General features: G+C 46.5%; 3 protein-coding genes across 8 annotated transcripts in view; all 3 read right to left on the bottom strand.

Annotated features, from left to right (window-relative positions):
• Positions 1-784: 784 nt before the first annotated feature.
• Positions 785-5,279, bottom strand: HMGN2 (high mobility group nucleosomal binding domain 2). Of its 2 annotated transcripts, XM_053577105.1 has the most exons (6): positions 4,455-5,279; positions 3,474-3,518; positions 3,227-3,256; positions 2,850-2,900; positions 2,066-2,161; positions 785-1,635 (listed from the first exon to the last, which is right to left on the bottom strand). In XM_053577105.1, exons 1-6 carry the CDS (start codon positions 4,467-4,469, stop codon positions 1,600-1,602), a joined length of 273 nt encoding a protein of 90 aa, XP_053433080.1. In that variant the 5' UTR covers positions 4,470-5,279; the 3' UTR covers positions 785-1,599. The 2 variants fall into 2 exon arrangements, with proteins under 2 accessions (XP_053433080.1, XP_053433081.1); XM_053577106.1 differs by lacking the exon at positions 3,227-3,256.
• Positions 5,280-7,566: 2,287 nt separating this feature from the next.
• DHDDS (dehydrodolichyl diphosphate synthase subunit) overlaps positions 7,567-22,073 on the bottom strand; it is a 36,220-nt gene continuing 21,713 nt past the window's right edge. For 2 of the 5 annotated variants that reach the window (XM_053577085.1, XM_053577087.1), the window contains 2 exons: positions 18,962-19,069; positions 7,567-8,240 (listed from right to left, as the gene is read on the bottom strand). In XM_053577085.1, coding sequence (XP_053433060.1) covers positions 8,001-8,240; positions 18,962-19,069 — 348 coding nt within the window. In that variant the 3' untranslated portion in view covers positions 7,567-8,000. Of the gene's footprint in view, positions 8,241-8,263; positions 9,023-16,167; positions 17,890-18,961; positions 19,070-22,073 lie in introns of those variants that run through there. The other 3 variants (XM_053577086.1, XM_053577088.1, XM_053577089.1) reach the window with 3 other exon arrangements.
• LOC128575414 (60S ribosomal protein L26-like) lies at positions 18,127-18,718 on the bottom strand. The gene has a single exon (XM_053577101.1). The coding sequence runs from the start codon at positions 18,702-18,704 to the stop codon at positions 18,180-18,182; it is 525 nt and encodes a 174-aa protein (XP_053433076.1). The 5' UTR covers positions 18,705-18,718; the 3' UTR covers positions 18,127-18,179.

Here is a 22,073-nt window from a genome sequence, read left to right as displayed (position 1 = left end):
AGGAGATAATACATAACCTTATAAAGGAAGCTTAACTGCTAACTCTACCTTTTTGACTTAAGAGGATAAACGTGGCAATTTTTAGTCTCTAATTTACTTTATTCCTCTCAAACAATATAACCAGATCATCTGTGAAAGCAAATTCAAACTACAAACACAAATTAGGTACAAGTTCTATATCCTAACAGGTAACTTCTTGGTATTTCGCTAGAGGAAATAGGCTCTCTGCAACATCTCTAAATTAAAGCAATCAGAAAAGCCCCCATTACCTCGTGGTTTGCAAGTCTACTTAGGCCATCGGCTTCACATATCTTACAGCCAACTGTCTATAAACACAGAGCACTTACTGACACAAGCCTACCTTCAAATTTATTAATTTGCTAATTTTACAGGGGTTGTAAATGCAGATTAAGTGGAGAGGCTCTTGCTGGGAGCTCCCAGTGTAACACATTAAATCTATCAAAGATCAGCATTTAAAAATGTACTTCATAGTAGAGCAGAAGAACAAAACCCATAACCCCCCACATACACTTCAGGCAATGCTATAAAACCAAGTACAGAGATCACTTCTGCTCTCGGTCTCTCACACTACCAGCCAGTCTGTTCTGGGAATCTTTCCTAACTCCACCTAGCGTTGCTATGCTTTGGAGAATGCATATACATCAATCAAAGATCATTCAACTATAGATGGAACCTAGGTAAGCTCAAAGCAAAACACATCCTGTCCCAAGAGACTTGGAGAAACCAGGTTCCCTGACTTGTGGGAAGAGATCAGAAGGCACTATTCCAAGCCAAACTGTATCCAGCTTTATTAAAGATACTTTTCATAAACAATCATGGTATTTCAGGCAGGACATGGGCAGACGATCGTTAACAGTATACAACAACTTTCAAACTCCCTTCTTCAATGTTCTACCAAAAATCAGAAAGCCACTATAAAACCCAATGAAGTCTTCATTTGATGCTCTGAACAGGGAAGTTTAGAGTGAGGGTTGACATTTCACATTTAGCATGTTGTTTAACAACTTTTCACAAGCCGACCCTAACTTTCAGGAAATGAAATGAAAATGGTAGAATTTATCTGAAGATCCAACAATCTACAAATGGAACCGCTGCTCTTTTGAGGGATGCATCTCAGTGGTATTATTGAAAAAGTCCAGATTCCTTGATATACTGGTAACCAATTATTGGGAGTCAGGTCCCAAGAGGTGACTGGGTTTAAGGGAGTTAAGACTATGCTGAAGACTGAGGGAGAATAGGACATAAAAACAAATTAGTTTTTCCATACCACAAGGCATTTGTGCCAAGGTAGCTGTGTGTCAACATCAGGGAATCCCTCCTCTTGGGAGCCAAGAGGAAGTCTCTCAAAACTAGAGGGAAAAACATTTTCCCTCATATCAATCTAGCTTTGGAGACATTCTATTAGTGACATATGCCCCTTTCCCAAAAAACAATGAAGTGTTCTGTGTGCTAACAACATAGATTAAAAAAAAAAAAAAAAGTAAAACAAAATTCTGCATTTTTATAAAACTTGATAAAAAATAGTATTTCAAACTGTACAGTCACCAGAAGTACACAGTTATCAAAAATGCACACACTTCACTTGGCATCTCCAGCACCTTCAGCTTTCTGTGCCTAAAAGAAAAACAGACATTAACTGTTAAACGCAACATACAGAATTTGGAACTATCTTTGTTCACATTTCACCTATAAGCATCATTTTGCTCCCAGGCCAAAGTTCAGGAAGTTTCAGGTATTTAGAGACTCAGCATTTCTTTGGAGAACGACTTATTAGGTAACTCTGCCAAGTCACCTCCCTTTCTGGGCCTTATTATAAAATTGGGGAGGAGGGCACAACAAGGTTAGAAGATCTGCAGGTACTCCTAGGAGGGCCCTTTTGCTGATGGTAGAGACTTCAAGAATCCAAGATTTACATTAACAGGAAAACTATAAGCAAACTCTGGAGCGAGGTACATTTGGAGTGATGTAGATATAAGGGCAATAAAGTCTTTGAGGTCAGTAATCGAATGGACAGACCTAACAAAAAGTGAAACAACGGCTGTACCTGGTCTGTTTTGGCATCTCCGTTTTCTGCAGGGTTATTCCCCTCCTTGCCAGCGTCAGCTTTTCCCTTTTTCCCTTTGGGTACCTTCTCTCCCTTCTAAAAAAGGGGGGAAGGGGGGAGAAATAGAACTGTTTCTCCCTTGTTTTATAGCACCAGGGGTCTGCTAAGTTCTGCATAAGATAGGATGATTTATTAAAGGTAATATCACACACAAAACTCTCACTTGTAAGTCTGTTATCTATACATCTGCTGTGGTCTTTACTACACAAAAATTAGTATCTAAGTAGAATAAAAAAAATCAGCTTAAAACACTTGGGTATTAACATTTAGTTATTTATTTATTTTAGAGACAGAGTTTTACTTTATTGCCCTCAGTAGAGTGCTGTGGCATTACAGCTCACAGCAACCTCCAACTCTTGGGCTAAGTGATTCTCCTGTCTCAGCCTCCCCAGTAGCTGGGACTACTGGCACCCCCACAATGCCTGCCTATTTTTTGTTGCAGTTTGACTGCGCCGGATTTGAACTCACCACCCTCGGTATATGGGGCGGGCGTCCTACCCACTGAGCCACAGGTGCCACCCAAGTTATTAACATTTAAAAGTGTAGAATTTTCTGTAAACTGATGACAGAATTCTTGATTAGGAAATCACTGTTACATAAGATATAAGGTAAGCTACCAAAACAATTTATAACATCCATTTATATGAAGTCACCATTACAGTGAATGAAGTTATTGGAGGACAGTCCTCATCCTGTAAAAATTATTTCCAATGACACCACTAACCTTTGCAGGGGCCTTTTTAGGCTTGGGCTCTGGCTTTGGAGGAGCAGGTTTCTTTTTGTTACCAGAAAGAGAGGAAAAAGAACATCAGTACAACAGACCAAAGAAAACAACCTGCAACCAACCTACAGTACAAATAATAGAGAACTCTCTCCCCTATCTCAGTTTTCTGTCAGATCGTCAGAAACCCACTCAAGTAACACTATGAGGTGTCCCACTTTGGCTATAACCATCAGAATTTCAGAATCAGCAACCACCAAATGGGCAAGAGTGCAAATGAGCGTAGATTACTAACCATAACTCAAGGGAAACAAAGGTAATTGTTTTACCGTGTTTCTTAGTTTCAGAGATATGAAAAAATTAAAAGCATGCACACTTACAGCAGACAACCTTGCGGATCTTCTCTGTGGCTATTAAAAATAATAAGACAATTATAAATAGGACGGAAGTCACTTTACCAAAAGTTGTGGTATCAATCTGGTCTAGACTATATAGTATAGAAAGTGAAGAGAGCTTATTTAGGTAAACTCAGCAGTAGGGTTATGGTTAATTACCACCAAATGATTTTTGTGATCTTTACTAGTCCAAGCCTTTGTATGACCCTTACAGAGAATAAAGACGACTTACTTCGTCCTTTGCCTTGGCTTTATCTCCTTTAGCATCCCCTTCAGCCTGTAAGAAACAAAAAACTGTAGCTTTTGAGGTAGTTCTTAGGTATTCTTTAAGTTCAACAGAGCCCAGTGGAAGAAAAGTAAGTCATTCACGCAACTTTTCAGGACGTGCACGAATCTTAAGTTTTCGACACGCCCAGCTCCGATGCAAATGAGCGGAGTGCCTTAGGAAACTGTAAGCTTACTCAAGTATTTAAGCATGTACTGGAAAGGCTGGTGTCGGGGGTTCCGGCCTCCCGGCCCAGGGAAGCGCGGGCTAAACTGGAGCGAAGCCGCAGAGGGCGGCCAGAGCCCCGCCACCGAGCCAGGCTGGAGCAACAGCTGCGACGGTGTAAACCCCTCCGGAGGCGGAGCCGAGCGCCGTTGCCATGGCAACTGTCCGGGCAGGAGCGAGAAAGCGCGCGCAGCACAGGGAACTCGTGGGCGGCGGCGCGCGCGTCTCGTGCACGGGGAATGTGGGCGGGCAGGGGCGGGGGCCACACCGGGAAAGCCCCGCCCATCGGGGCTAGCGGCCCCGCCCCCTCACGGCGGCGGTTTTTTGGCGGCAGCGCGTTCCCCCGCCCGCCAACCCGGAGCGCCGCCTTCCCGCCCTTTCGGGTTTGAATTGCCCGCCCGCAGGGAGGGGAGGGAGGGGGCCTGGCGATGGGGGAGGGGGCACGGGGCGGGCGCGACGAGCCCGAGGAGAGCGGAATAAACAGCCACCAACATGGCTCCTCCCGCCGCGGCCGCCGCTCCTCCAATATGGCCTCTGGCGCCCGCGGGCAGCCGAACAGCGCAGGATTAGCCCGAGGCCGCTCAACACCGCCTGGAGCCCCCGCGCCGGGCGGCTGCGCTAGCTTCAGCCCAGCGCCGATTCTCGTGGCCTGAACTGGGGCAACGGCGGCTGCAGCAGTGGTGGTGGCGACAGCCCAGCGCCTGGGGCCCTCGCGCCACGTACCTTTCTCTTGGGCATGGTGGCAACGGCGGCGGGACGTAGGCGCTGTACGCAGGGATGCAGCGACGCGCGAGCTTTGGTCGGTCCGGGGGTCGTTCTCGCCTCCTCTTCTTCACACTGCTCGGGCTCCGGGGGGTTTATAAAGTTTTTATAGCGCTGGGAGCCCCGGACCGGTTAGAACCGGATTTCACCTCCCGCCGCCGCTCATTGGTCCTGCTGGGGTCACGTGGGCGGGGTTTAAACTCACCTCCTCTGGAGGGAGTGAGGAGAGGGTGGGGGGAGAGGGAGGGAGCGTGAGACGGCGGCGCGCCGAGGGGTGGGGGCGCAGTGGGGGAGGCGTGCATCGAAGGCAATAAATGAGGAGGGGTGTGCGATTCGCCGGGCTGTAGGGTTCCGGCTCCCGCCAAGAGCTGGGTTTTGCAAACTACTAAGTTCCTTCCACCTTATGCAACAGAGCTACCCACTTCTCCAGGCCGTGTGACACTCACGGCGCATCTTAGCGGCTTTCCTTCCTGTTCCCGCTGGGGGCCCTAGAAGAGGGGTTTGCGAGGTCTGGCCGCACCACCCTGCTCCATTTGAGGCGGGAGGAAGCGCGCGCCTGAGGTACAGGTTACGGTTCCCGGGGCCTAGGCTGACGCTGAAGTGGGGAAAGAGCGGGGAAGGCAGCTTGGCGCAACCGGACGTGCATCCTTCCGAGCTGCCAGTCTAGGGAAGTCTTTCGCACACCTCACTTGGAAGGCGGCCCACTCGAGGTGGGGTGGGGGTTTGAGGGGGAGACTCCCCGCTCAGAGGTGCCTTTCGGGTTACTGTGGGGCAGGTAGGAGCTGTCCTTTCAGCACCCGTTGCACAGTCGCCACCCCAAATGCTATGGAAGCCCCCACGACGCCTGTCCTTAAGTCCCTTGTGCCCCCAGACCTCAGGACCGTCTACAGAATGATGTAGAGCGGCCGCCAAATAGGTCTAGCGGCGCTCCCTCCCCCTACGCTCTAGCCGTCTGGGAGACATCTAGCCCAGCTGCCCACACCCGACGCGGCCACCGAGCCTGGGCGCTGCAGACGCAGCTGGCGAAATCCCTTCTTCCGCACTGACAAGTTGGCTGCCTTTCACTTAAGCGAGGAAAAGGAGGGTGGAAGAAAGCGCCTAGGGATTAGGAAATAAGTAGAGGAACAGGTGTTGTGATGGCAAAAGGGCTCTTCCAGTGTCCCCCAGCCCAAACCCAGGGGTCCTGAAGCTAGCCAAGTGCACCTGGAGGAGGGCAGGCAATTGCAGGAGCAAAACAAAGGTGTTCTGAGGCAGCAAACAAGTTTTACGTCTAAGAATTTAAAACATTCTATTTGAGACCCAGGAAAACACAAGAATAGCATAAATGTCCTCGAATGAGGTCTTGGCTCACAGGTAGGAGGGCACTCACACGGGTCCCACCTGATTTCTTAAGAGAAGGGTTGAATCTGATTTGTACAAAGCAAATTGAGTTCTGGCTCCTGGGTGGCAATGGCCTCTGCCACTTTCCACTCCTACAGTGCCTCCTGGGGCAGTTCCTCTGTACTCCATCCTGTGTACCTTTCCCAGCATACAGGACTTCTGGCTAAAGAGACACTAGCCTCCACAACCACCACTTATTGTACCCCGTTGTATTCGTGAGACACAGAAAGGAAATGGGGCTCAACAGCCACACTCACAGGGCAGATTCCATTTGCTGCCTCCAGCCCTCATTCCCGCCTTAATTGTAGGGCTCTGCATTACAGCCGCATAATTCATGCCTCCCTAATTAAGGTTGTCAACAGGCCCATTGTAAACCTGGAATATGTACAGCACCTGCTCTCCAGGAACCCTGTGCCAGGATTGGTAGTGGGGAGTACCAGGTGTGCAGGGGGGTTTGTCAGAGGATGCATGTCTGAATACTTGATTCCCGATGGCTGAAGGGTCCCTAACACCAGCTATCTAGGCACAGGAAGGGGAGGAAGGGACTGGGGCATAGGAAAGTTAAGGGTCTAAAAAGTAAGCTCTTAAAACATTGTTTGCGGGCAGCGCCTGTGGCTCAGTGAGTAGGGCGCCGGCCCCATATGCCGAGGGTGGCGGGTTCAAACCCGGCCCCGGCCAAACTGCAACAACAACAACAACAACAAAAAAAAATAGCCGGGCGTTGTGGCGGGCGCCTGTAGTCCCAGCTACTCGGGAGGCTGAGGCAAGAGAATCGCGTAAGCCCAAGAGTTAGAGGTTGCTGTGAGCCGTGTGACGCACGGCACTCTACCAAGGGCGGTACAGTGAGACTCTGTCTCTAAAAAAAAAAAAAAAAAAAAAAACATTGTTTGCAAGATTCCCACCTGTCCCCAACAGGGAGACGCTGGGGGAAAGTTTGTGGAAAGTAAAATGGGATGACTAAAAACAGCAGCATTTGGTTGGTGTCAAGGGCTGGTACTTGCTTGTGGGGCACCTGAAGCAGAGTTGCTCAGGCAGGCAGCTCTTCAAAGGCACTAATCCTCTCAGCAGCTCTGCAGCAAGGCCTGACAGAGGATGGAAAGGGAAAGAACACAGCCTTGGACCCTCACAAGCAGAGGCCTGGAACGAATTTTGCCATGCTGAGAATAAATCATCTCAGGGCCTACTGAGGGGGAGTCAGGTCAAAAAGCTGAGAGAAATCTCAAAGATTGGTAGTGGAATCAGAGATGGAGATGGTGAGGGCAGAAGGCAGTCAGTTGAAAAGTGATTGGTTCTGCTCAGCCCTGACATGTTACAGGGAAGCCTTGTGTTGGATTAGTCATCAGGGCCTACAGACCCTTCTGTTACCCTGTACCATGGTACCATAGAGGGGGCTGGTCTCACTTGGGAGTGGAGCCTAGCCCCATGCCCTGCAAGAGGAGAAAAGCTTGTGTGGGCTGAGTTGACAATAGGTAATTGGATTGTAATCACCCTCCAGGCTTCCGACGGCCATTGGGGGCGCTGAGCCTTTCAGTGAGCAATCAGCACTATGTGGTGGGAGCGGGTAGACATTCAATAGCAAATCCCAGGTGGAGAGCCAAGGGGAGGAGCAGCAGATGGGCAAATTTTCTGTCTCTCCTGCCCCTTTCTTCATTGCCCAAATAACTGGCTCCCTGTTAGTTATTTACCAGCAGAGCCAAGGTAGAGCCAAATCTTTTGTGAAGTTGGGTAGAAGGCTAAGATGGATGGGTAAAGGGGTAGGGTTTTGAAAGCCCTCTTCCCTGAAATTCTGTGTGTTGAAGAATGAGCTGGTGGAAAAAGAAAAGTGCATCTAGGAGCACAGGCAGCCCATGAGTTGGGACCTCCTGCTCTCCAAACCTATTGAGGACTAGAGTTGGATTTTGTGTACTTGTGGGAGACTTTCATCCTCAATCCTCTCTAGGGTTCAGTGTCCCAGGCAGCCCAAAGGTATCCATGGCCAGCAGACTGAGGGGAGGAGGGGATTCCCCTGCCTGCCAAGCAAAGGAAACACAATTCATCACAGGAGGGAGGTGCCTTTCACCAGGAAGGGAAAGGGAGTGGGGCCCTGGAGGCAGAAGGCAGGGCAAAGTGGCAGGTGGCCAGCCTCCCTCAGGCTGATGCAGTGCCCAGACGTGCCAGCCAGTCAGCTCGCTTGAGTTCCAAGGCCTGCAGGAAGCCTTGGACTCGCTCTTCCCGTCTGGCCGAGAGCTTGTGCAAGCGTGTCCGTCGGAGCTGGGCGTCCCCACTGGCCTGGAGCCCCTCTCGCAGCAGCTGCTCTGTCACTGCCGCCTGGTCCCTCTCTAGCTGCTGCCACTTCCGCTCCTCAGCATACATGTCTCGGGCCTTCTGCTAGAGAAAAATGGGGATTGGGATTTGGAGACCATTTTTAGGTGTGGGTGGAATTGGGATAGATGAGGTAGGATGTGGGGTTGGCCAAGTGAAATGGAACACTGGAGAATAGGTACCAGATTTGGAAAAGCTCAGGAGTAGGTGTGTGGTGGGTGATGCCTATGTCGTACAGGCAGGGCAGTGGCAGTTCTTGGTCCATCTTGACTTGCTTTGTGCGGAAACACCTGTATTAATTTTTTTGCAGGTTTGCACTTAGAAGCAAAGAAGGCAAATATGGGTCTGACTTCTGATTCCCCCACCAACTAGTTTTGTAGCTTTGGGCAAATCCTCTCCTAACCTCATTTCTTTACTGTAAAGTGGGGGTTGTGCCTACCTTGAAGAGTGATTTTAAGGATTAGAGATAATATATGCAAAATCCTCTTTAGCATATTGGCAGGATCTCAGAAACAGCAATCTTACAAGTTATTTATTTTTGAGACAGTCTCACTTTGTCGCCCTCAGTAGTGTGCTGTGGTGTCACAGATCACAGCAACCTCAAACTCTTAGGCTCAAGAGATTCTCTTGCCTCAGCCTCCCTAGTAGCTGGCACTACAGGTGCACACTCCAATGCCTGGCTATTTTTAGAGATGGGGTCTTGCTCTTGCTCAGACTGGTCTTGAACAGTGAGCTTAGGCAGTCCACCTCCCTTGGCCTTCCAGAGTGCTGGGATTACAGGCGTGAGCCACTGCGCCCAGCCCACAAGTCATTATTTCTTGTCCATTCTCTGCTGCAAGGATTCCTGTCTGGGGAATATCCATCAGGTCACTTCCTTTGGCCTTTGAGGGTACCTCCTTCCCATTCTCTAAGCTACTTTTCAGGGTTCAGTTTCAGATTTGCCTCCAGCCTTGATTCTTCCAGCAAATGATACTCCCATGAACATTCTGAGAAGCACTTCTCATATCTATGTGTCTCTAGACAAACCATAAACTCCTAGAAGGCAGGGACTGTGCTTTTTCTTCTCTGGCACTTGGGGTGCCTTATACGTGTGAAACACTCAGTTGACTGATCATGTAATCCCAGGAGGGTAGGGCGGATGCTCCTGACACAGGACAGGGAAAAATCTCTTTGGAACAGAACCAAGGCCTGCTGTGCCTCACTGATGTTCTCTGTTCCTGCCAAACTTAGCCCGTGTGTGAGATCATGTTTCCATGATCCTTACCCACATTCTACTTTATGTTGTGGTATTCTTATGTACATGTCTTTACCCTCACCAGCCTGTAAAGACTGCTCTGTCTTTATCATGTAAAAGCAGGGGTCCTCAAACTGCGGCCCCTGGGCCACATGAGGCAGTGTGATTATATTTGTTCCCGTTTTTTTACTTCAAAATAAGATATGTGCAGTGTGCACAGGAATTTCAGTTGTTTTTTTTTTTTAAACTATAGTCCTGCCCTTCAACGGTCTGAGGGACAGTGAATTGGCCCCCTGTTTAAAAAGTTTGAGGATGCCTGAATAGCCAGCACATGCACAAACACTTCATCTGTTGTCTCATTTGACCCTCACACTGGAACTGTGAGAGAGGTCCTTTCTTTGGGAACAGAGACAGAGGTTCAGAGTAGGTAAGTGATTTGCTACGCTCTCTCAGCAATAAAGATTTATTACATGAATAAAGATGAAAAATGAGATTTCTGGAATATCTCTCTTATAGACACTCGAATGATCCCAGGCATTTAAGAGTTCTGCTATTATGATGAGTCACATGTAGCTATGAAGACTGTGGGCTTGAGCAGTTGTTGCTAAGGTCCTCCCTCTTGCTGGAAGGCCTTTTTCCTGGCCTTGGTCAGAAGAAAAGGACCAAGTACAGGACTTGGGTCCTAAGTACAGGACTTTGTTGGGGATATGGAGATGCACAGAACACAGTCCAGGCAATCCAGGTGCTTACAGGCTGATTAGGACAGTCATGTAGAGAAAGTACCAGAATACAAGACAGAACGTGGTGAAGGTCATCAGGGAAGCAAGAGCAAGGACCATGCAAGCTCAGAGGTGAACACAATTGTGGCTGATGAAGGTCAAGGAGCAGTCAGACCTCATGGACAGGCAGAATTTGAGTTGGCTTTTAACCAACTGGGAGGATTCGGACAGAGATGGGGCATATGGAGAGAGAATATTCTGGCTATGGGAATAATGAGCAAATGTGTATGAGACGGAAGAGCTTGCTCAGGCCAGAGTGAGTCCACCTGGAATGCTGGGGTTCAAGAAGATTTTGTCCAAAGGACTCTCACCTAAAGCTACTTCTTAATCTACAAAATGAGGATAATAATACCCACCTCACTGGGTTATTTCAGGAAAAATGAGATAATGAGTGCTAGCCTAGTGTCTGGCTACTGACTGTCAGCTGGTCTTCTATCACTACTGCTATGGTCAGGGCTAAGCAGACTAAGTTCTGGCAGACAAAAAGGATGGGAGGCACCCAACCACAGAGGGAGGAAATGTGGAACTGGGTAAAGGCACTTGGAGAGGCACAGACTTCTTCCAAATGGCTGCCTCAGACACTGCCAGCACCGGGGGCTGTAGCCAAGGCAGAGCCAGGCCCCTATGTGCCAGGAATCAGTGGTTCATTGTTAGAATGACAGAGTTGGGAGAGGTCCTAAAGGCTATCTGTTCCAGCCTCCACATTTTACAAACCAGGACACTGAGGCTGAGATGAGAGGGGACTTGGCCTGGGTCACACAGTACCCTTGGCATCTCCATTAAGATGGCTTCTTGGGAGGACAATAGAAAATATATATTGTGCCTATGTATAAGGTCTACTTCCTAGGAATGGAGTGGAGGAGCTGGTGACGTGTATCTGGATATCTGTCCAGCCTCTAAATGGTATAGATCAGTGATTTTCAACTGGTGAGCAACAGCACACTGGCATGCTGGGAGAGGATCTTAGGTGTGCTGTGAAAATTTCCAAAGATTAATGAAATATTTTTGAAAGAAGTTCAAGCAGGATGGCGCCTGTGGCTCAGTGAGTAGGGCACCAGCCCCATATACTGAGGGTGGCGGGTTCAAACCCGGCCCCGGCCAAACTGCAACAACAACAAAAAATAGCCAGGTGTTGTGGTGGGTGCCTGTGGTACCAGGTATTTAGGAAGCTGAGGCAAGAGAATCACCTAAGCCCAAAAGCTGGAGGTTGCTGTGAGCTGTGACGCCATAGCACTCTACCAAGGGCGACAAAGTGAGACTCTTATCTTTTTTTTTTTTGAGACAGAGACTCAAGCTGTCCCTCTGGGTAGAGTGCTGTAGCATCACAGCTCACAGCAACCTCCAACTCCTGGGCTCAAGCGAGTCTCCTGCCTTCGCCTCCCAAGTAGCTGGGACTACAGGTGCCCACGACAACGCCCGGCTATTTTTTGGTTGCAGCCATCGTTGTTTGGCGGGGGGGCCTGGCTGGATTCGAACCCGCCAGCTCAGGTGTATGTGGCTGGCGCCTTAGCCGCTTGAGCCACAGGCGCTGAGTCGAGACTGTCTCTTAAAAAAAAAAAAGAAGAAAAGAAAGAAGTTCAAGCAAAGCATATATATTTTTTACTCTTTTTTTTGGATCAACAATTTAAGTGTGCCTCGGAAGTTTAACTATAGGTTCTCGTGTGCTGTGAGATAAAAAAGGTTCTAGAGATAACCTTCCAGTTTCAGATGTGCTCTAAGTTCTTCTCAGGCATTCATCGTTAGAAAATCCAACCTAACAGAAGTCCTGAAGGTCTACTTCTTTCTTCCTGACCACATGTCTACTTTCTTTCAATGATGACCAATCAGGGGTATATGAGGAGATTCATTATTTCCTTAGAGACTTACTGTACAGATCTAATACAATCTTGGTGCCAGGGTTCCAACATGCTTACTTTGAGAAATGTGGCTCTAATCTATTAATCTACATACCTTATAGAAATTAAATCTGCTTCTGTTCTCTACTTGGTAGAATCAGAGAACAAGATGGAATCGTTCCTCTGTACTTAAATCCACAAGTCCTCTAACACTTCACTGGAGAGAGGTTGCAGGTCCTGAGCCTCAAAACATTTATTACCCAATGAAATGTCTTCCCCTAAGCCACAGCCAGCATGCTGAGGTCAATAGCATGGAAATGCATATTTGAGGGCTGCCCTCAGGCACAGACAGCACCTCCTACCAGAGACATGATGTTCCAAAGTGCCGGCAGAGTCTCCCTGCTTGGGGAACTGTACTGGGACAGGATGAGCACGGTGCTTTCCCAGAGACAGAAGTCTGATGTAAGGCCCAGAGGTCCACATGTAACAACACTGGCTTCTGTTCTCTGAAAATGAACTCGGTTCCAGGCACTACTCCCATCATTTCACATGTGTTAGCTTACTGAATCCTATCACAAACCTGCAAGGTAGGTAATATAATTATTAATCCTTTAATTTTATGGATAAGGAAAATGATATTCTGAGGGGTTAAGTGACTGTACAATCTAGTCAACCAGCCTCAGTAGGCAGTGCCCTGATTCAAAGTCACAAGTGTCTGAGAATAACTCAAGTTTTAACTTTTCCTGAAGAGAAAAGAGTGACTGCCTGAAGAGCACTGAAAATACAATGGTCAATCCAGCCAGAATTAAACTGTGACAAATGCATGCAGCTTAGTGCACACATGTGTCTTCTCCCTTTCTAATATCATTCTTGGAGATTAGGTAGACACTTTCTACTCATCTCTGTCAATGACCATTTATGGAATTACTGTCCATGCAACTGATAACTGAGGATCAGTACCTCTGTACTGCTGCCCAGCCCTTCCCTAAGCCTGAAGATTTCTTATCTGGGGCAGCGCCTGTGGCTCACTGAGTAGGGCGCCGGTCCCATATACTGAGGGTGGTGGGTTCAAAGCCAGCCCCGGCCAAACTGCAACAGAAAAATAGCTGGGCATTATGACGGGCGCCTGTAATCCCAGCTACTCAGGAGGCTGAGGCAAGAGAATCGCCTAAGCCCAAGAGCTGGAGGTTGCTATGAGCTGTGATACCATGGCACTCTACCGAGGGCAACAAAGTGAGACTCTGTCTCTAAAAAAAAAGGATTCCTTATCTGTCCCTGCCTCCTTGCTGACATGTTCTACTACATCCTAATCAAGATCTCCCTTTGAGACCTGGAGACTATCCTGGTCCCTTCAGATACCAAGGACTTGTAGGTGAGTTCCTGCTTCCCTTAGCATCCACCAGCTTCCTTCCTCCTAGTAAGCTACTCTCTACGTCCAGAGCCTCAAGCCTGCCCTCTGCCCTGGCTTCCTCTCGAGATTAAGGACACACTGGTCTGGGCCTAGAAACAGAATAGCTTAGATTAGGCAATAGGAATTTGGGTAATGGGACAAGAACACAGAATAGAGGTAGGATATTGAAGGGTATGGGATTAAGGAACTGTGAAGAATCTGGTTTGGCCACACTACAGGGTATTTAAAAGAGAGATGTGAGAAAAAGCTGCAAAGATCAATCTGGTCTTAGGCCAGGCACAGTGGCTCATGCCTATAATCTAGCACGTGGGAGGCCAAGGAGGGTGGATTGCCTGAGCGCACCTGTTCAAGACCAGCCTGAGTCAGAGGGAGACCTCATCTGTAAAAATAGCCGGGTGTTTGGCAGCGCCTATTGCTCAGTGGGTAAGGTGCTGACCCCATATACTGAGGGTGGCAGGTTCAAAGCTGGCCCCAGCCAAACTGCAACAACAACAACAACAACAAAAAATAGCCAGGCGTTGTGGTGGGCACAGCTACTTGGGAGGCTGTGGCAAGAGAATCACCTAAGCCCAGGAGTTGGAGGTTGCTGTGAGCTGTGTGACGCCACGGCACTCTATCGAGGGCCATAAAGTGAGACTCTGTCTCAAAACAAAAAAAAAAGTTTGAATAGTCAGAGAACTGTGTCTAGGTACCTTGAATTCATTCTTTTCTCTGAGAGGTATCACCTCTGTATCACCTTGATGTACGTAGTTTCATTTGTTTGTATTTTCACATTGGTTTTTACTCCCCATCTTCAATCCTCCTCTACCTCTAAGCACATCTCTCATCTGAACTACTGCAAAAGTCTCTTGGCTTCACCTGCTGCCTTCTGAAAATCCTGAATGAGTTTTACAACCTGCACATCAGATCCTGTCATTCCCTAATTAGAATCCTACAGCTTTATTACCAGGCCCAAAAGGTACTGATCAGAAGCCTAACTCTGAGTCTCGCCTTGTCTCATGGCTTCTCCCTCAGGCATGGCTGGCCTCTTTTTTTGTTCTTCCAAGACCCAAACTTATTTTCTCATTTATATTTTGAGACAGGGTCTCCTTCTGTTACTTAGGCTAGAATGCAGTGGCATCATCACAGCTCACTGCAACCTCAAACTCCTGAGCTCAAGTGATCCTCTTACCTCAGCCTCCTGAGTAGCTGGGATTACAGGCATGTGCCATGATGCCTGGCTAATTTTTCTATTTTTGGCAGAGATGGGGTCTTACTCTTGCTCAGACTGGTCTTGAACTCCTGGCCTCAAGTAACCTTCCTGTCGTCTTGGCCTCTCAAAGTGCTAGGATTATAAGTGAGCCACCACACCCAGCTGCAAACTTTAATACTTTAGTATTCTTGTACTCTCTTCATTACTTTCTAGCATATCACTCTGTGTAGTATTTATTGCCTTATTACAATTAGAAATTGTCTTATATATTTGTTTATTTCTTTATTTCTGTCCCCTCAAGTAAGAATACAAGCTCACCAAGGCAGAGACCTTGCATATCTGGCTAACTAGCGACTCTCCTGATGCACACGAGGTACTCAATGAACACTTCTGGGATGAATGAAAGTTAACTCCTCTGACAACCATGTGCAATATACCTGAGAAATATGAAATTAGTATAAAATACTTCTGAGCAGCCAAATTAGAGATAAGAATATCCATACACAAAACCTTATGCACCAAGCTCCTCTGGGCTTCATGCAGACCCAATTTACTCTCCTATACACATAATTCTAACAAGCTTGACTAACTGGTTTTCTTGCCTATAGCTCATTTAAAGCAGTAAATAGGAAGAGAAGGGAAAAAGGGATGCTGTCAAAATTAGCTGTTGATAGCAGTTGGAAATAAAAGAGGAAAGACACAGAAAAATATACAAGAAATCCCAAAGCCTGGTATTCTGCGGCCATCTAGTTTACAGCAAACAGCCCTATTTTTCAAGGGCATTGCTGTATAGTGAGGTGCTTAAAGATGATGGTTACCATTATCATCATCATTAGAATATGATTATTCTAATAATCATCATTATTGGCAAGTCCCTGGAATATAGTAAGCATCAATGAATTATTTATAAGATACATTTGAGAAAGTTTTCCATCAAAAAAGGATATAAATAAGTTTTAGTTTTAGAGAAAGCTTTGGTCACATGGAAAAATCTGATAGTCATTCCTCAGTGGATAATTGAGGCTTTGCTCTTTTTCGTTTCACTTGTCCTAAACTTCCTCTTTCCATTTCCTCATATTCTAAGACTAAATGATCAAACACATGATCAAATCTTTGTGATATGACTGACTTACATCAAGAATTCTGGACTAGGATTCATGGACAGGATTTCAGGGCTTATGTGAAGGCCCTGAAAGTATTCTATGTGTTTCAGTGATAGGTGCAATTCTACACCGAGTCCATGTGTTTGAGTGATCTGCAATTTTTCTAGAGAGATGGTCTATGCCAATAGTCCTCAACCTTTTTGGCACTAGGAACTAGTTTCATGAAAGACAGTTTTTCCACAGACTGGGGTAGGGGTGAGGGTTGGGTTTAGAATGATTGAAGGGCATTACATTTCCACCTCAGATCATCAGTCATTAAATTCTTTTTTTTTTGTAGAGACAGAGTTTCACTTTATGGCCCTCGGTAGAGTGCCGTGGCCTCACACAGCTCACAGCAACCTCCAACTCCTGGGCTTAGGCGATTCTCTTGCCTCAGCCTCCCGAGTAGCTGGGACTACAGGCGCCCGCTACAACGCCTGGCTATTTTTTTTTTGGTTGCAGTTTGGCCGGGGCCAGGTTTGAACCCACCACCCTCGGTACATGGGGCCGGCGCCCTACCGACTGAGCCACAGGCGCCTCCCATTAAATTCTTATATAGAGCACTCAACCTAAGTCACTCAGATGTGCAGTTTACATTAGGGTTTACACTCCTATTAGAGTGTAATGCTGCTGCTTATCTGTCAGGAGGAGGAGCTCAGGCAGTAATATAAGCAATGGGGAGTACACACAGATGAAGCTTCATTCACTTGCCTGCCACTTACCTCCTGCTGTGCGGCCCTATTCCTAACAGACCACAGTCTGGTACCAGGTACGAGTCAATGGCCTGGGGGTTGGGGACTTCAGGTCTCTGGCTTTCATTAGATTCTCCAAAGGGACCCTAATACCAAGGAAATTGAGGGCAGCGCTTGTGGCTCAGTGGGTAGGGCGCTGGCCATATATACTGAGGATGGTGGGTTCGAATCCAGCCCCAGCCAAACTGCAACAAAAAAATAGCTGGGCATTGTGGTGGGCACCTATGGTCCCAGCTACTCAGGAGGCTGAGGCAAGAGAATCGCCTAAGCCCAGGAGTTGGAGGTTGCTGTGAGCTGTGACGCCACAGCACTCTACTGAGGGTGACAAAGTGAGACTGTCTCTAAAAACAAACAAACAAACAAAAAAAAGGAAACTGAGAAGCCCTCACTTATATCATTACTACTTCCTAGCCATTATCTCTCTAGACTCAAGAAGCAACACTAGCTTTGATTTTTAAGATTCAGGTTTCTAGTTCTGTGGCCTTGGGATAGTCACTTAGTCTCTTTACCCCTCTGTTTCCAAATCTGAAAAATAAGGACAACAAACCTGCTCAGTTGTTGGGTTAAATAAGAAAACTTATATGAAATTGCCTAGGTGCCATAGTAAACCCTCAATATGCTAGCCACAACAACCCACACTACCATTGTAGTGTGACTCTGCTTGCTAATAAAATCTGTTTCAAGATTTGGTGATAAAAATTAAAAGTAGAACTTCAAATCTTGGCACAACAGTTTTACAAAATGGAAAGACAAGTGTTATTTTGTTCTTAATCTCTTCTGTAAAATGTTCGGGATTTTGCATACCTCTACTGCTACAATCTTTTATAAGGCTAACGTCTTCAGGGAATAATGGCCAATCTGGCCAGGCGTGGTAGTTTACACCTGTAATCCCAGCACTCTGGGAGGCTGAGGCAGGTGGATCACCTGAGCTCAGGAGTTAAGAGACCAGCCTGAGCTAGAGTGAGACTCCTAAAAATATCCTGGCGTTGTGGCAGGCACCTGTAGTCCCAGCTACTCGGGAGGCTGAGGCAAGAGAATTGCTTGTGCATAAAAGTCTGAGGTTGCTGTGAGCTATGACACCATGGCACTCTACTGGGGCTGACAAAGTGAGACTCCATCTCGAAAAAAAAAAAAACCCAACAAAAAAACAAAAAAAACTTGGCCAGTCTTTCTGAGAAGATTTTTCCTGGGTCTTTAAGAGATAAAAGATGTGTAGCTTAAACCCCACTCTTACCTTTTTTTTTTTTTGAGACGGAGTCTCACTTTGTCACCCCTGATAAAGCACAATGGCGTCATAGTATACAACAACCTTAAACTCTTGGACTGAAGCAATCCTCTTGCCTTAGACTCCTGAGTAGCTGTTTCAAGATCTGGTGATAAAAATTAAAGCTGAGACTACAGGCATGAGCCACAACACCCAGCTACTTTTAGAGACAGGGTCTTGCCTTTGCTAAGGCTGGTCTCAGACTCCTGAGCTCAAACAATCCACCAGCCTCAGCCTCCAGGAACCCATTCTTATCTCTTATTGATTACATGTCCCTGAGTAACTCATTTTTCTTCTATGTGCTTATTTCCATAAGGGGGGCTAATTAGATCCCTTCATTGGGTTTTTTTTTTTTCATTTTAGCAGTGTTTAATGAAAGTTGCATATAAGATTATTTTATTCCCGCATCTTCTCAATTGTTTCTTCCTTATACTTGCCCTTTTCCTTTCCTACTTGGCGGGATTTGGCTTTTCGTTCAAGGATCTTTTTGCGGTCTTTGTCCAGTTTAAGCCTAGTAATGACCACCTTGCTGGGGTGAATGCCCACATGGACAGTTGTGCCATTAGCCTTTTCCCGCTGCACCCGCTCAATGTAGATGACGTATTTCTTCCTGTAAACCTGGACTGCTTTGCCACTCTGCTGACTTTTATAATGCCCCCGGACAACCTGAACTTCATCATCCTTTCGGATGGGCATGGGTTGAACATTGTACTTCTGTCTCAGCTCTTTGGAAAGAGGGGAAGACATAATCTTCCTGCGAATGTGGGAAGGTGCATTGAAATGCCTTTTGCAGTTCTTGCTTCGGTCCAAAGTCACAAAGGGATTGAACATTATGTTGGCCGCTGCCTCTCCCGTGATGGCCGCAAAAGGCAAGAGTTCAGGGCGGCGCCTGTGGCTCAAGGAGTAGGGCGCCGGTCCCATATGCCAGAGGTGGCGGGTTCAAACCTAGCCCCGGCCAAAATTCAAAAAAAAAAAGGAAAAGGCAAGAGTTGGTTCTTAAATGAGACACTGCATATAAGATGTTCCAGGGCCTGACACATGGTAAATAATCAGAGGTATTTACTAAGTGGTAGCTACTATAATCATCATAATCATCATGGTTGACATATGGTAAGCTGGTCCATCTGTATTACCCTTTTCTTCCATCCCATCCAGTCAGACCAGCCCTGAACTCTTACCTGAAGCACACTATGGTTCATCTGGAACTGTAAGATGGCCTCGCAGAGATTCCAAAATGTATATTCTGGCCACAGCATGGGTTGGAACACCAGGCAGGAGTGGGAGGTCTGGGAAAGGCAGGGAAAGAAAAGAGTATAGTTTAGTAACATGTTGCTAAATATACATAAAGCAGAAAACAGAACAGTCGGTTCTCCAAAGAAGGAGCAGGCTGAGCAGGACCCAGAATCCCAGAGCTGAGATGGCATAGGCACCCTGAGCTGTACATGGGCCTGTTTCACTCAGTAATAGACACTCAGAGGGGTCACTTAAGGCAGTTAGATCACCTGCCTGTGGCAAAGCAGAACTAAAACAAGACTAGATCAACATTTCCACCAGGATTTTTCTAGAAGCCGATTTTAGAAATATGAAATAACATCTCAAGGTTCGGTGCCTGTATCTCAAGCAGCTAAGGCGCCAGCCACATACACCTGAGCTGGTGGGTTCGAATCCAGCCCAGGCCTGCCAAACAATAATGATGGCTGCAACCAAAAAATAGCCGGGCGTCGTACCTCTTTCATGTTTACATGGATGGAGCTGGAACATATTCTTCTTAGTAAAGTATCTCAAGAATGGAAGAAAAAGTATCCAACGTACTCAGCCCTACTATGTAACTAATTTATGGCTTTTATATGAAAGCTATAACCCAGTTGTAACCTAAGAATATGGGGAAGGGAGAGAGGGAGGGGAAGGGAGGGGGGAAGATGGGCGGAGGGAGGGTGATTGGTGGGATCACACCTACGGTGCATCTTACAGGGTACATGTGAAACTTACTAAATGTAGAATATAAATGTCTTAACATAATAACTAAGAAAATGCCAGGAAGGCTATATTAACCAGTGTGATGAAAATATGTCAAATGGTATATAAAACCAGAGTATGGTGCCCCATGATTGCATTAACGTACACAGCTATGATTTAATAAAAAAAAAAAAAAAAAAAAATAGCCGGGTGTCGTGGCAGGCACCTGTAGTCCCAGCTAGCTGTGAGGCGGAGTCAGGAGAAATGCTTGAGCCTAGGAGTTGGAGGTTGCTGTGAGTTGTGATGCCACAGCACTTTACCCAGGGCGACAGCTTAAGGCTCTGTCTCAAAAAAAAATAAAATAAAATAAAAAGAAATAACATCTCAATTATGTTATTGGCTCTTGGATCTTAGAGTTCATCTGGGAGATACACTGTCTGATAAAAGTCAGCAACAAGGGCGCCAGCTACATATATTGATGTTGGCAGGTTCGAAGCCAGCCCAGGCCAGCTAAAATCAACAATGACAACTGCAACAAAAAAAAAAAACAGCTGGACATTGTGGCAGGTGCCTGTAGTCCCAGCTTCTTGGGAGGCCAAGGCAAGAGACTCACTTAAGCCCAAGAGTTTGAGGTTGCTCTGAGCTGTAACACCATGGCACTCTACCGAGGGTGACATAGTGAGACTCTGTCTCAAAACAAACAAACAAACAAACAAACAAATTCAGCAACAAACAAATGGGAGCTACCATGATTATTTTTAAGTAGCAGCAGTATGGCACAGTCTTTAAGACTATGGGCTCTGGAGACAGACTGACTGCCTGGCTCTGAATTCTGGCTTCCATCATTTATCATCTCTTTGAGCTGACATAAGTTATTATATATATATATATATAATTTTTTTTTTTTTTTTTATTGCAGTTTTTGGCCGGGGCTGGGTTTGAACCCGCCACCTCTGACATATGGGGCCAGCGCCCTACTCATTTAAGCCACAGGCACTGCACCTGACATAAGTTATTTAACCTTTCTGGGCCTCAGCTTCCTTAAATTTAAAATTGAGTCATAAAAATAACCAATTTTAGTGTATTATGAAGATTAAATGAGATAATATACATAAAGCAGAAGACAGAGCTAGGTAAACATTTTTGACTGCCACTGCTAGGTATCATTAGTTGTGAGGAAGTCATTGCCTCATGGGGAAAATTCTAGTTGCTCGATAGCTTGCTATGCTAAACCTGTGTTATCTTCCCTGCAACTTCTACCAAGGTCCCAAGTATGTTCTCTAGAAAAGTTTGTTTCTTCTTCCAAGGGATAATTTTTCAAATATTTGAAAGTTAAAAAGAGTTGCCTACTATTTGTACCCAAGATTCTAATGATTTGTTTGTCTTTACCAATGAACTATAATTTTCAAAATAATAGGGATCATTTACGACTTGGTCATTGCCGTATTTCCAGCATGAAGAAGGCACTTAATGGCCAGGCATGGTGGCTCACACCTATAGTCCTAGCTCTCTGGGAGGCTGAGATGGGAGGATCGCTTGAGCTCATGAGTTCAACCAGCCTGAGCAAAGCAAGACCCCATCTCTACTAAAAATAGAAAAATTAGCTGAGCAGCGGGGCACCTGCCTATAGTCCCAGCTACTTAGGAAGCTGAGGCAGGAGGATCGTTTGAGTCCAGGAGTTCGAGGTTGCTATGAGCTAGACTGAGGCCATGGCACTATAGCCCGAACAGAAACAGAAAGAGACTCTGTCTCAAAAAACAAACAAAAAAAAGGATGGTGCCCATAGCTCAGTGGGTAGAGCACCAGCCACATATACCAAAGTTGGTGGGTTCGAACCCCACCCAGGCCAGCTAAAACAATGACAACTGCAATAAAAAAAATAGCCAGGTGTTGTGGGAGGCACCTGAAGTCCCAGCTACTTTGAAGGCTGAGGCAAGAGAATTGCTTAAGCCCAAGAGTTTAAAGTTGATGTGAGCTGTGACACCACGGCACTCTACCCAGGGTGACAACTTGAGACTCTGTCTCGAAAGAAAAAAAAAAAAAAAAGAAAGAAAGAAAAAGAAGACACTTAATATTTTTTTTCTTTTCTTTTGAGACAGAGTCTTGCTTTGTCACCCCCGGTAGCATGCCATGGCGTCTTGGTGCCAGGACTACAGGTGTGAGCCACCATGCCTGGCCTTAAATAATTTTTTTCTGAGAGAATACACTATCACCTACTTTCCTTTGCCAACCACCATCTTCTGCTTGTTCCATAAGACATGAGATTCTCTCCTACCGAGGTTGACCTCTTCCAGTAAGTCTAGTTTGCCAATGTAGTCTCTTAAAACTCAGGGC

Source organism: Nycticebus coucang, chromosome 22, assembly GCF_027406575.1.
Source record: "Nycticebus coucang isolate mNycCou1 chromosome 22, mNycCou1.pri, whole genome shotgun sequence".
In the NCBI taxonomy this organism is placed as follows: Eukaryota; Metazoa; Chordata; class Mammalia; order Primates; family Lorisidae; genus Nycticebus; species Nycticebus coucang.
Note: the sequence above shows the minus strand (reverse complement) of the source record. Positions and strands in the feature narration are given on the sequence as shown.